This window comes from Penicillium chrysogenum, assembly GCF_028827035.1.
Source record: "Penicillium chrysogenum strain IBT 35668 chromosome Unknown utg000005l_segment0_segment0, whole genome shotgun sequence".
In the NCBI taxonomy this organism is placed as follows: Eukaryota; Fungi; Ascomycota; class Eurotiomycetes; order Eurotiales; family Aspergillaceae; genus Penicillium; species Penicillium chrysogenum.
In genome coordinates, this window is record NW_026622753.1 from 7,810,293 (window position 1) to 7,823,919 (window position 13,627).

The 13,627-nt window shown below is 50.3% G+C and overlaps 2 protein-coding genes across 2 annotated transcripts; one reads left to right on the forward strand and one right to left on the reverse strand.

The window, feature by feature from the left end:
* Positions 1 to 1,065: 1,065 nt before the first annotated feature.
* On the forward strand, positions 1,066 to 3,321 carry N7489_011327 (DUF3405 domain-containing protein; the record flags this gene model as incomplete). The annotated part of the gene is made up of 4 exons (XM_056717076.1): positions 1,066 to 1,316; positions 1,389 to 2,225; positions 2,286 to 3,132; positions 3,220 to 3,321. 4 exons carry the CDS (start codon positions 1,066 to 1,068, stop codon positions 3,319 to 3,321), a joined length of 2,037 nt encoding a protein of 678 aa, XP_056564698.1.
* A 482-nt stretch (positions 3,322 to 3,803) lies between these two features.
* N7489_011328 (membrane morphogenesis protein VPS13) lies at positions 3,804 to 13,400 on the reverse strand (the record flags this gene model as incomplete). The annotated part of the gene is made up of 4 exons (XM_056717077.1): positions 3,804 to 3,844; positions 3,903 to 4,319; positions 4,374 to 7,516; positions 7,597 to 13,400. 4 exons carry the CDS (start codon positions 13,398 to 13,400, stop codon positions 3,804 to 3,806), a joined length of 9,405 nt encoding a protein of 3,134 aa, XP_056564699.1.
* Positions 13,401 to 13,627: the final 227 nt, after the last annotated feature.

Consider the following 13,627-nt stretch of genomic DNA (forward strand, 5'->3'; position numbering starts at 1 on the left):
CCATGTCTGTCTGACCCGTCCGCATGGGTTAGGCCACACGCCAAACGAATAGTGGCAGGACGAGTAACTTATCTGCATCGATCGAAGGCCCCTATTAATGGCAATACTCCAGGAAGAGAAAAGAGAGAAAAGAGCAAATGAGAAAAGGCAAGATGAACGGCTGCCTCCATCCAGCCCTCTCAACATACAGGGCCGAGTATCAAAATATCAAATCCGTCATAAACAACACCAGTGGAGCTACATTGCATCGCAATGTAAAGCAAAACACACACAGAGAGAGAGATTAGAAAATTCAGTTCCAGATTAGTTGTACGATCCCCATTGCACAGCTTCTGTTGACCTGCTACATGAATTTGCCCTACTACGGCCATAAAATACTGTACATAATGAGCCGAGTGGTATGTCCATTCGATAGGTACATATGTACTATATATTGTTCCTTTGATAGAATTCAATACTTGTATCTGCTCCTCAAATGGAAAACTGCGGAACTTCTGCTACCATGAACCTTTTTTTTTTAAAAAAAGAAATATGTTTAGCACAGCTGTGGGATAGGAAATCCCGAACTAATACTGTTAACAGAGTACTCGTATCTCCGGCGTGTTACATGGTATGACAATCACACAGCTTGTAGGTTAACAGATTACTCCATGCACTATCCAACATATAACTATTTCGGCTTGTGCAACTTCTGCCAGTTTTCTGTCGTATCTATCAGGTTGGATTCCAGAGTGTCATTACCCAAATGTTAGTCGGAGATGCAGTCAACACCGCGTAGTGATGACATCGTAGGCCCCTAAACCCTATCAAATGCTCCTGTCTCGTAGATATTACCGTCAAACACATCCATCGCGTTACGTCCTTCCCATATATGCTTGAACTGTCCATATTATCTGGTTGCTCACCTCTACACCTCTCTTTCAATCTTTATCCACGCACACCACACACATCCGGTGGCTTTCAAAGCCAAAGAATGCCACCGTCCACCTGGTTACTTAACTGTCGCTCGCTATGAAATTTCTTACAAGAAATACGGCGCAGTCCTCATTTTACACTAGGTCTTCTATGACCATATGGGATCGCCGGTGGACCTGGTTGCGCTGGTTGGGGTATTCTGCCTGTCTAATCGCTGTTCTCCAGACTAGCTCATATCTCTTTGGATACCCGGAGACAAATATTATCCAGACTGTCTATGCTGCGTTACATCGTCCCATCCTTCGGCCTGGTCAGTATCATGGGACTGTTGGTGTGTGGGACAAGGTAGCAGGCGACGACTCACCTGCGCCAGATGCGTTAGGCATGGCACATGATCGGAGGTCGGTACCTATTATAAGTACCTTATGAGCGTACTTATATAAAGATTATGCTAAAAATGATCCTTATATTAGAGACAAGCGATTCTACGAGGGCGGTACCTTAACCCTAACTAGTACCGAGTCTGCCGACGCCTCGCACCCAGTCCCACTTATCTACGATCCATACCCGGCATACAACAGCCGAGAATGGAGGAAGAAGTTCCATGGAAAGTTCCAGCCCTGCCTTGGGCCTAGGGGTCGTGATCTCGACCGCAGGTCTGCGGAAGATATGGTCCAAGTCTACAAAGGCCAACAAGCCGGGTTTCCAGCACCGCGATTCGGATCATACGAGGCATTGGATCTAGACGGAAACGTTTGCACCGATCGGTACTCCCGCTTTGGGGCATATGGATATGACGATGATGGCGAGGACGAGGTGCCGGGCTTCACGCGTCCTCCCGCGGTACCGTGGTGCGATGTTGATTGGCACATGTTGCAAAACCTCTGTCTGGAAAGGAACGCAGACAGATACGAGTCGACTGAGACTGTAAACTCTTCAAGCCAGAGTCCACTAGCTTTTGATCTTCCCCAGGATCCTCACAAATCATGGGAGCCACCTGTGCGTGCTACAGGTGTGAAGCAGTACCAACCTCGCTCGGCATTGCTGATTCGGGCGTGGCATGGGCTCAATTGGAAGCCTCACCATAGTGAATACCTTCGGGCGTTGATTATGGAACTTTCCTTACATTCTGGTGGGGAATATCAGATTTATCTCCTGTGTCATGTCAAGGACAGCGAGATGCCCATATTCTCTGATATCAAGACCATCAACCGACTCCGGAATTCCATCCCCAAGGAATTCAGGAATATGGCTCTTTTTTTCAATAACAAACTCTTGGAAGCTTGGTATCCCAAGATAGAGGAACACAGGTGAATCCAGCCTTGACCCTGACTGATGCTCAAGACACTCTTAACTAACAGCACTCCCAGTCCCCAACTCCAACACCACCAACCTCTGCAAATCTTCTCCCAGCTGTATCCCCACTTCGACTACTATTGGCAACTAGAAATGGACAGTCGACACACAGGACACATCTACCACTTCCTAGACCGCGCCGTCTCATTCGCACGCCAACAACCCCGCAAATACCTCTGGGAACGCAACGCCTACTTCTACACTCCCGGCGCCCACGGTAACTGGAGCGAGTTCACACAAATGGTACACGAAAGCCTATCCGACAGATCCAACCGCACAATCTGGGGCCCAGTATCCGGCACCGGGATCAGACCACTGGGCCCGGACCCGCCAGTGCCATACCCGGAGCAAGACAACTACACCTGGGGCGTAGGCGAAGAGGCAGATTTCATAACATTCCTGCCAATCTTCAACCCACAAGATACGCAGTGGACATTCCCGGACAAGCTCTGGAACTTCAGAAACGGGGCGGGCACGCCGCGTCGCGCCGCTGTCATCACGATGGGCCGATATTCCAAGCGTTTGCTTGATCTGATCCACCACGCGCAGGCGACGAAGGGTCTTGGTCTTGCGTCGGAGATGACGGGTGCGTCGTGGGCCTTGTTCCATGGCCTCAAGGCTGTGTATGTTCCCCATCCTATCTATGCGGATGGACAGTGGACGCCCAAGGAACTGGCGCGTATCTACAACCCTGGTCCGCCGGAGAACGTTAATGGGGCCCCTGTCAGTATTTGGAACTTTGATCATAGGTTTGATCATATAATGTACCGGCTCTCGTATATGTTTACGACACATAGCGCGGAGGATTTGTACAGACGTTGGCTGGGGTATAGGACTGCGGAGCATGAGGGTGGGAGAGTGGTGAGTACATTTTTTTTTTTCTGCTGGTTTGGTTCTTTTGCTCTGGTTTTGGGATTAGAAACAATTTTGCTGATTTCTCTGTTCTAGCTATATGGGGATCGTTATGGTAGACATTGCTTCCCGTCTATGTTCCTTCATACGATCAAGAACACGGCTCAACAAATGGGGCCAGTGAGGGCTGTTCCTTGACCCGTATCCATTCGAGATGGTTGGCTTGAGATATCAGGTTTCTTTTGCTTGGAGTTGTCTGGCGTTGAGGTAGAAGGCGCATATGATTTGCTTCGATGTCTAATTTAGAGGAATCTAAAGCCCTTTGATATCATTTGAATTAAGCAATGAACCCATTGTTCCGGTTCCTGGACTAGGAAATATATTGCAAAGGCAAGTCCAATCTGCATGCTAAAGTTGTCCGATTGAGCTCTATTAAACGAATCATGGAATTGCAAAAAAAACTAGACTGTCGCTGTATACGGAAAGGAGAAGCAGTAGAAAGGCCACCAAAACGGGCCAGGACAAAATTAGGCAAATTATGTACGTGAATGGAACAAGATGAGAAACCTAGAGCAATTTACCGTTCATATGCTCTGTGAGTTTTGATAATCCCCGTCCCAAAAATGAAAGTAGTCCATCTCATGACATCATTAAGAACCCAGGGGAGTACCTCTTCCTCTTTATCCCCTGGCATTATACTTCTCATTGAAAGCATTGACCGCTGGAAAAGGGATTCGTTAGCATATGTCACCATTTAGCATCATCTGGTGATCACTTACCAACAGCAATCTGTCTGTACAGCCAGTTCCGTGAGCTTTCGTCTTGAACAGGAATGAAAGGTCCATTGGCACCACCCTTGAGGGTGATACTCATTCCCGTGCGCTCCTTGGAGATGGTCTGGATATCCGTGAGACGGATATCCCACTCAGTAGACAGCTTCTTTGTGCGCACTAGCATGATACGTGCGTACGTCAACAAGACCAACATGTCTCGACCAGGAAGCTCTAGGTGGGCAATGTAGTCCTCGTTGAAGTATTTGCCATCGTCCGTGGTCTTCAGCCAAAACTGTCCGAGAGCTTCACGCTGTGAGTACGGGCGCACGATACCGTCGGTGCCAATGAAGCGAGTGAGTCGAACACGATCGAGACCTTCGGCATCGAAAACGGTAGTGGTGTTGCGAACACCTTCTGCCAGATCTAGTAGGGAATCGTTAGTTATGAATATCAAGAAGAGAAAAGAGTTCGACCTACTGGAGGCAAGATCGAATGCACCGATTGCTGGCTTGGTAGCCAATCCAAGCACACCCTTTCCAACACCCTTGAAGAACCCTTGGATACCTTCTTTCTCGGCACCTTGCAGTGGATGACGTGCCAAGCCACCGATACCGCTTGCTAGACTAGTTGCAAATGCATTGCCACCAGCCGTGATTCCATATAGCGCGTGCTTGGGGCGGTTGCGCACCTTGGACATGCGGCGCTGGGTTTGGAACTCCTTATCAAGAGTAGCTGCGGCGAGACCCTTGGACATACTTCCCGTGAGCTTGGCCATACTGTCTGAGAATCCGAAGACGGACTTCTTGACGAAGCTTGTGGCACCCTTTGCGATACCAATACCCAGCTCTTGGGGACGATCGGTCATGACCAGACCCTGATATGGCTCATAGAAGATGGCGGCAACACCAGAGCTGACGTTGTTGAACAAACCGACAGGGTTGCCCAAGAAGTCGGCCGAACCGAGAATGATATGGATCTGGCGCAGGAATTCTTGAGTGTAGTGAGCACGGACGTTGCCGACCAGGCTAGGGAAAGAGACACGGGCATTCTCGAGCATCAGAGCATTGAGTCGAACAGGTGCATCATTGACATTACCCATCGACATTGTCATGACGTTGACGAAGAACATCAACGGGTTGGAGGGCTGCATGGCATCTTCCACGTTGACGCGTTCGGTACGCATGAAAGAAATATCCATCTGCATGGGCTGAAGATGAAGAAGCTCGAAGTACACATCCTGACCATTGTCTGCCTGCTGGGGCTCTGGAATGTTGAGGTCTTCATCGCACAGTTTACCCTCTTGTTCCTCAGCCCACGAAGCACCCGGAATCTTGACAAAGTCAAGCATAGCAAAGACGAAGTCCTCATCCAGTTCAAGCGTCATTTGTTGCAATAGCAAGGTCGCGTACTTGATATAGAGAACACCGTACGAGTCGTCCTTGACCCGTGTAACCATTGCATGGAAGATCGGGTGTGCTTCCATCTCCTTACCAGTCTTCGGAACAACACTAGGGTAAAGCAAGATGGGGAAAATACCACCGTAGAGCTGGTTATCGATCTGGATCCACTTGATCGTTGTGTTCAGAGTCTGGTACAATCTCGACTCCCTGAACTTGATCTCAATCTCACGGAACGTGAGATACAGCAGCTCCTTCAGGTTCTGGTTGATCAATGAGATTCCAATGCCACCTAGGCGAAGTTGCGCCTTGAAGTTGACATCCGAATTCATTTCCTTGACCTCGAATCCAGTGCTCATGCCGGTCTGGGAGGATTGTCCTCTTTGTTGCTTGTACATACTCTTCGATGGCTTGAAATTGGACAGCACGAGAGTCTGGGTGGGACCATCGGCAGCTATGTTGATGTCAATGATCTTCTGGTATCCGCCAGGCTGCGAAGGTGGGATCCGCATTGGGATCAGGTTTCCTATCTCAGCAAGTTTGATATGACGCTCTTTGCCCTGACAGGTCAACACGAGCGACTTGTTCTTGGTCGCCGGGTAGTCCCATGCATACGGCATGATACTCCGCGCGGGAATTCGGTATCGGATCGGCCTCCAGCCGCTAGCCTGGTCGTCTTCATCATCATCTTCCACGTTGGGATTGGCTTGGTAGAAAATGAATTCCATATCGCTCTCATTACGCATGGAGAAAGGCCAATTGCGAGACTCGACGCTGAAGTGCAAGAAAAGAGTTGCTCCTTCCAGGATGATATCAACCTTGATCAGCTTCTGTCGCTGATTCGCCTTGGCCAATTTAACGTGCACAGTTCCCACGTCTGCGATGTTGAAGGGAGAAGACCATTGGTTGTTGACCCCCGGGAAGCAGAGGCAAAGCTGTTTCTCTTGTACTTGGCGAAGGAAATGAAGAGGTACCAACTGCCCGTTTTGAACCTGAAGCACGTTGGACGATCCTGGCTCGCGTACGAGAATATCTTCGTTGAGCTTGCTCTTTAGGATGAAACGTGGAGCCAGAGTGACGACCTTGGTCAGCTTATACTTGCCTTCGCCTTCGGCAACAGACACTCCGGAGTGGAACTCAGATCTGCCTTGGCGATCGGGGAAGATGACCTCAAAGGTACTGCCAATAGCCTCGAAACTCTGCGGCTTGCTCCACGCAGAATCGCTGACCTTCAGGATAGATCGGTTTCGTTGATCCTCATTGGCATAAGAGTACATGTATGGAAGTGCACGGCCCTCATCTCTCGTGTCGGCTCTGAGTCCTTGACCAGCAGCATTTCTCGCAGACTGAAGGAATGCTTTGCTTTGAATGTCCATAGGAAGGCCAGTCTTGTTCAAGATAAGGTATGGGCTGTACACAGAAACCTTGAAAGCACCACCGCTATTGGGGATGTTGAAGTAATGAAGTTGTAACTTCAGTTGAAGACCCCGGTCATCCTTAAGAGACAAGGTATGCTCTCTGCGGTACTCTTGAGCATTGCCGTTGACGATAGCAAACTCGCTCTGGCGGAAGACCGTATCTTGAAGATCAATGCTGAGCAACAGTAAGTGGGACAGCTCCACGACGTGGACCGGACTGACGCCGCCCTTCCTCAAGAAGTTCGTCCAATCCTTCTTAGTGTTCTTGTCGTATATGCGGTACTTGAAATCGTAGGGCAACAGGTTCTGAATCTCCACGGGAGCGAAGATTCGGACTCTCATGTAGGGATACACGCCCGTAAGCGAATCTTTGCTATCAAACGTTGCGTTGACTTGGAAATAGAAAGGAGGCGACTGCTGTCCACTTTCGCTAACACACTTAACAGTGCGTGTGGGTCGCTTGATGAGGTCCTTCCAGAACAGTCGCTCATGTGACCAGTCATATCCGAAGCCTTGATCGGGACGAACAACGATAGAATGGAGATATGCTGACCCAACGGGAGCCGGTCGTGCATCGCCAGGCAAAATCTTCTCTATCTTCAATAGGTGGCCTTCTCCGGGGCTGAAAACGCCCAATTCCACGGGAATTTGGGTGTTGTTCTCGATAAGAAGCGGCGAACGGAATGTGATGTACTTGACATTGTCAGGTCCCAGTTTGACTTCCACGAGTAGCCGATGAAGAACATTTTCTTGCTTCGGCTTCAGAGCGTAGATGGTCTCGCCCTCGCGCACGACAGGAATGCGGCTGATACTATCGAAGCCACTGCCTTCCAATTTGACACCAACCACTCCGCCGAGGCCTTCTGGTGTCAGTGTTTCACGGACAGCGGTGGAATCTTCGAATCGCCATGGTGATTCTTCGCCATCGGTAAGTTTTGCTGCTGGACCTTCCCCCCTCCGCTGACATCGGCCCAAACTCTGAGGTCAAACCCAGTGTAGTTGCGGATTCTGTATGGGGCATCAGCGCCTCTTGGCTTGGATAGGACGTCCTGATCCGTAGAGAGGAACTGGAATGATTTGGATGCGAGTGCAATCGTGGCGGATGTTACGGTAAGCTCCATTGTCTTGTGCGAATACACATCGAACGAGAAAACATCCGGGTTGATCTCCTTGGCCATGTGGAATCCCAGCTGCCAGGGCTCAATCAACGGCTCCCAGGCCGACTTCGAGAAGTTGTACACGTTCAAGAATGTCTCGAAGTTGGTATCGGCATTCACCGTTGATGACCAGTCGCGCACATCGACATTGAATTTCTTAACGCTCCAATCGAGCAGAGGTAAATCGTGTAGGTCACCAATAAGAATGACTCTAACCCCGTCAATCTTGGCAGACAGCTCTTCACGTTTGAGGACAACAGAACTTTGTGGCGCAGTGGTCTTATCCAAGTTCCCAACTCCTTGACTCAGGCGACGGGCTCTCTTAGCAATAGTAGATGATGTCTTGCTGGCAGAACGCGCTCTGTTTGTTTTCGTGTCCGCGATTTTCTTCGCCTCTCCGGTCTCGATCTGCTGGCCATTCCTCATCTCGGAGGCCTTGTTGACAATCTGGATTGCCATTAGGATATCACGCAGAGACAAGCGAAGAACCAGAGGCTCAAGGTGCACCTCAATGGAAGTCAAAGCAGATCCCTTGTCTTGCGCTCGGCTATCAATGGACATCTCAAGTGTGAAATCATCCAGAATCCGGAGTCGAGATGTCTCAAATTTATCCATGCGGCAAAGGAACATGCCCACTTTTTGAATCTGTAGAGTCGACACATTTTGATGGGAGATGAGAACTTCCTTGGTACCAAGCACAATAGCTTCGGAGTGAGGGATGGCAGGGTTGGCTACCATGATCACTTGAGCGTCGACAAGGTTCACCCGGAATGATACGGTCATGCCCGCTCCTGTGGCATCGCCCGAAGAAGCCTCGGTTATTGCCTTGTCGGAGCTTCCAGTATCGGACCCTGATTCAGAGTCCTCGGGTGATTCGGTCTCATCCTCCACTGCCTCCACTGGTTCTTCGGAGGCAAATGCAGACTGGCTGAATGACTGTAAAGCAGACAGGTAATCCAAAGCAAACATAATACGAGGGCTGTCAATAGTCAGCATCGCAATGAGATGCTTCTCTGGTCCTCCAGACATGGAGATGCTAGCCATGAACTGCTGCTGGACATCGTTGTTGATCAAAGACATGATGTTTCTGAACTTGTTCGAGTCCTGCTTGCGACTATCGCGGATGGAAAACGAATGAATAAGGAGCTCCGACTCCAATGAGCCGTCTGTCAGCATGCGCAGCTTGACTCGAGTGTCATTGAGAGAGAATTTGGATAGACTGGAGTCCTCTAGGCGACCGACGGGCTGGTCGTCGTTTGCTAGGATGAGCTCCAAACCGACACTGTCGACCTTAAAGATCATATCGAGTCGTACCCAAGTCTCTTTGTTTTCGCTATCAGTGGGTGCTCCTCCAGAGCCATTTTGTGCCTGGGCGGCCTTCGAAGTGGCCTCCCTCGTAGGTTCAGTCACCGACGAGGGCAAAGACTCCATGGCCTCGAGCTCTTGCTGTTCGGCATCTGTGGCAAACGCGCCCGGTATCGACTTTGACAGCTCCAGCAAGAACTTGAGTTGGCTCTGGGAGATACGAAGGCCAATGGGAGATAGAGAACCCTCGATTTCCATGTCTGGGCGTGGGTTGTTTGCTTGATGCTCCAGATAGCAGATGCTAAACTCCAGGTTCACCTTCTGGATCATTTCCAGCTCTTCGGATGTACCATCTTCAAAATGGAATTTGGAGGTAAGGCGAATATTGCGGACACCAGTGGAGATGACGTTGACAGCAGGGCTGTCCTTTACTTCTTCCATAGGGACAAATTCATTCTTGACATAGATTTCACCGAGATGAGCAGTGATTGTGTCTCGAGGGCGATCATCCATCATAATACGGGGGAAAACTACAATGGGTGTCTTCACAATAATGTCAAGCCGCACACGTGAAGCATTTTCCTGAAGCTGGTTGGCCTGGTTGGCAGCGGCTTGGCGAGCTGCGTTGAAGATGGCTTGCATCTTTCCAAACTTGACGAGGAAGTTGATAATCTTCCGGTAGGGTTCCTCCAGGAAATTGATCTTGATTGAACCAGACCGTAGATAGACCTCGGAATCATAGCCGGGGTATGTGTCGCTCTCTGGGTCGAAGGTTTCGTACTTGAAGTCCGCGAAATTATCTCCTTCTATGGTCAAAAGTCGTCGGATATCAGAGTCCTCGGCTGCACCCAGGTTGACATCGTCGACCAAAGTCAGACTGCCTATCCGAGACTGAATGAGCATTGACTTGCCCACGAGGAAAATACCGACGTCGGCAGTGTTCAAACTCAAGGTAGCCAAGCGGACCCCATCATTGTTGAGAATGAGAGCAATACTCTTGAGATTAGCCTTGATGCGAATCTTCCCAGCTTGCTCCGGCTTTTCTTCCACAGTGGCTGTTCCTTCAATGGCCTTGTCTGCTTCTGGGTTGGGTTCAGTCGGTTGTTGAGGATTTGTGAATGTAAGGAGAATGAAGTCCAGAAGCGTGAGAAGCGTTTTCCTTGTCACGACAAGATTGATAGTCGAGACTGATATATCAAGGTTCATGGCAACCCCTTCATACGTTGATTCTAACTCAGGGGACTCGGGTTTGACCCGTACCATCTTCAGCTGGAACAGGTCCTTGTCTTCGTCGGCATCAAAGCCTTTAGAAGATATGATTCTCTTGAATTCAGGGACCGGGTTCTCTTCAATGTGATCATCCACGCTCAAGGACTTCAGAATGACCTCGGCGACCATGTCATAGGGACGCATGTAGAAGTCCAGCGCAAATCCTTCAGCAACTAGCTCAACCAGCAACTGATCTCGTTGCGGGTCATGGGGGTCAGCACGGAAGAGTGAGCCTCGGAGACGGCCAACAGTGAATTTGAATTCGAAGTCTCGGCGATGGATATTGGCCGGTGTATCCACACTCTTCTTTGCCTGTTCGCTGTCTATTTCAACGTCCTCCTCATCGTCGTCAACAACGGGAAGGTCACGTTGGACTGGTGGTTGGAAGGATGCTGATCTGGCTCTTGTGGCTATGGCTGCTTCTTCCTTGGCTGCTGCTTTGGCAGCTGGATCGGAGGCAGACTTTTCCGCGTCGAATTGCGGGATTGCAATATCAATCAATTTCATCAGCCCCTTGTATTTGGTGTCTGACATTGACGCGTGAAGCTCTGGCAGATGACCAGAGATGCGTGTTCTGGTAAGCTGTGTCACGTTCGGTACGATACACATCTCCAGGGCAAAGTCAACATTGATCCGGTCGATGATGTGGAAATTCCTAGACTCGACATTGGTGTTGAGCTGTGCTTTGGTTGCTTCAACGCCAGGTCCGATGAGGACCTGAGTGGAGTCCAGTTTGATGAGGAAGCGATCGTACAGCAGATGCTCTAGTTGCTTGTAATCTTCCTCCTCATACTGTCGTTTCTGCTTGGACTGAAGATCTCGCATCGCTTGGCGATCGACCAGCTCGCTGTTGACACTGGCATGACCGGCATCGACAATCAAGCAAAGTGAACTTGGTTGTGTGATACTTTCTGGGACAATAATCAAGGGCGCGTGGATATCGAATTGCGCATCAACCTTCTTGTGCTCTTGCAAAGCAAACTCAAGACCGGCTCGGGTTTGCTGCCGCAATCCTTCAACAGTGGCACCTGCGGTGTCCAATAGAGCACCAATCGACTCCATGTGTCGCTCGGGTGGCTCAAAGAACTGGACGATTCCCACGAGGAATCGAGGGTTGTAAATGACCTCAATACTCTTCAACTTGACCTTCACCGCTGTATCTGCATCGCTTTCGAGCGGGTTCTTCTCCAGCTGCAGATGGAACAAACTATCCTCATCCTGAAGATCGTCTGCGCTGGTTTGGGAGGCAAGGTCATCATCATCCTCGCCTAGCTCTTGGACCTTGCTAGGTTCAGGGGGAGAATCCTTGACCTTGACGATCTGGGGATAAAGAGTCCCAGCAGTGGTGCCATCATACATCTTCAGACCTCCAAGGTCAAGATCAAGGAGATAGGAATCAGGGCGTTGAAGTGCCTTAGCTCGGAAATTGTCAAACACTAGTTTCATGACCTCATTGGCGGATCCATGAGGGTCCTGGATGAGAGTGAAGCTACCAGCCCGAAGACTCCAGTTGACCTGGAGTTTAACCCATTCCCGGGGCACATCCACACTCTCTGCGATGGCTTTCTTTTCGTCCCAGTCGATGGCGTTATACAGCTCCTGTCGCTGTTCTTCGGTCATGGCGGTCTCCTCGGATTCCTCTTTCTTGGAGCCCCAGAGCCAGGCGGACCATGACTGTTGTTCTGCGGGCTTCTTTACCCCGACATTTTCCTTTCGTAGCTGGTTCCTTGCAAGTGAGCGCCAGAACCGGATATCCTCGTAGCTTAGTTTTGCTTCCAGTCTCTGTATCTCCTTGGTTTCTTCGGGCGTGAGGGCTTCTTCCTTCTTCGTTTTCTTGAACAAGGCAATGTACGCGATGCGGTCATCTCTGCGTTCCTTGATATAGTCCCAGGTCCAGCGTCTGTTGCGTTCGTGGATCTTGCTAAGAACGGCCTCTCCTGCAAACCTCATCCATGCCCGGGGGTCTTCCTTTGGAGAGGCCTTGGGCTGCATTTTCTTATATTCCTGATGGCGAATGAAATAGTGGAATAGATCCACCAGCATCAACGCGTCGCGATACTGTTTGTCATCAAGAACGAAGCCGAGCTCATCGAAGAGCAACCGTGCTTTGATTGCGGGTCGATCATATGTGCCTGACTTGTCCATCTCCAGCCCAGCACGACCACTGACGGGGCGCAGCATGAATTGGTTTCCTTCGTCGGCGTCAATCGCAGTTCTCAGTTTTTCCATCAGCTCAGCACGGCCGATTCCCTGGGCTTCTGCGCCGATATCAGATCCTCGTCCGGTTCCGAGCAGTGTGGCATCTGTATTCCAATAAGCCGAGAGAGCACCGAGGACGGCCAGTTTATGTGTGACACTGGAGTCGGATTGAATGAAAGTGGGATTCCATTCCCCGTCTGTGCTGACGGCACTCAATTCCTTGAGTGTCACGCCGACAGCAAACGGATGCCCAGGTGATGCAATAGAGTCTTCGTAGCGGAAATGCACATTCTTGATAGAAATCTGTAGGTTGTCCACCACGGCCGTGATCATGCTCTGCGTGAAGCTTTGGTTCCGGCGCTGTTCCTCTTGACTCATGCCTTCCGCGTTGCGCTCGCGTAGAATCTCAGCGCTTTCGATTCGTTCCATCTTCAGCACATTCGCTCTCCTTTCCTCCTCCTCCGGATCGTAATCCGCATCTTCTCTGGGTGCCGCGAGCAGGAAGACATCTTCAATGTCGACTTTCACCGGTTTGCCTCGTAAATTTGACCATGGGATGGATAGTGTAAGCTCTCCGAGGTGGCCTTCGACGACGTTGAGAGGGAGGCGTAGCTGGTCGAGCGCTTCGCGGCGCAGTTCAAGATTCCGTAGCTTGACGTCGCCCGACCAGATTCCGATGTTGAGCTGGGTCGCATCGAAATTTTTGACGTAGATACCCAGGAACCGGTTAAGGAGGTTAGCAACCACTCCCTCCAGCATCGTGGCGGCGTGCAGCCGTTGACCGGGCCTGGTGGTTGGGCTCTATGGCCAGGGCGGATGTCGGTGGGTTGAGATTTGGTGATAGTCTGTAATTGAAAGCAGTTGGCAAGTCAGCGGCAATCCAAGTGAAAGTAAAGAATTTCTTCATTAAATGGGTTCTTACGCAGTGTAAGGGCTGCTTTCAAGAACCCTGGGTAATAGGGGACATCCAAGCCATCCAACTGAGC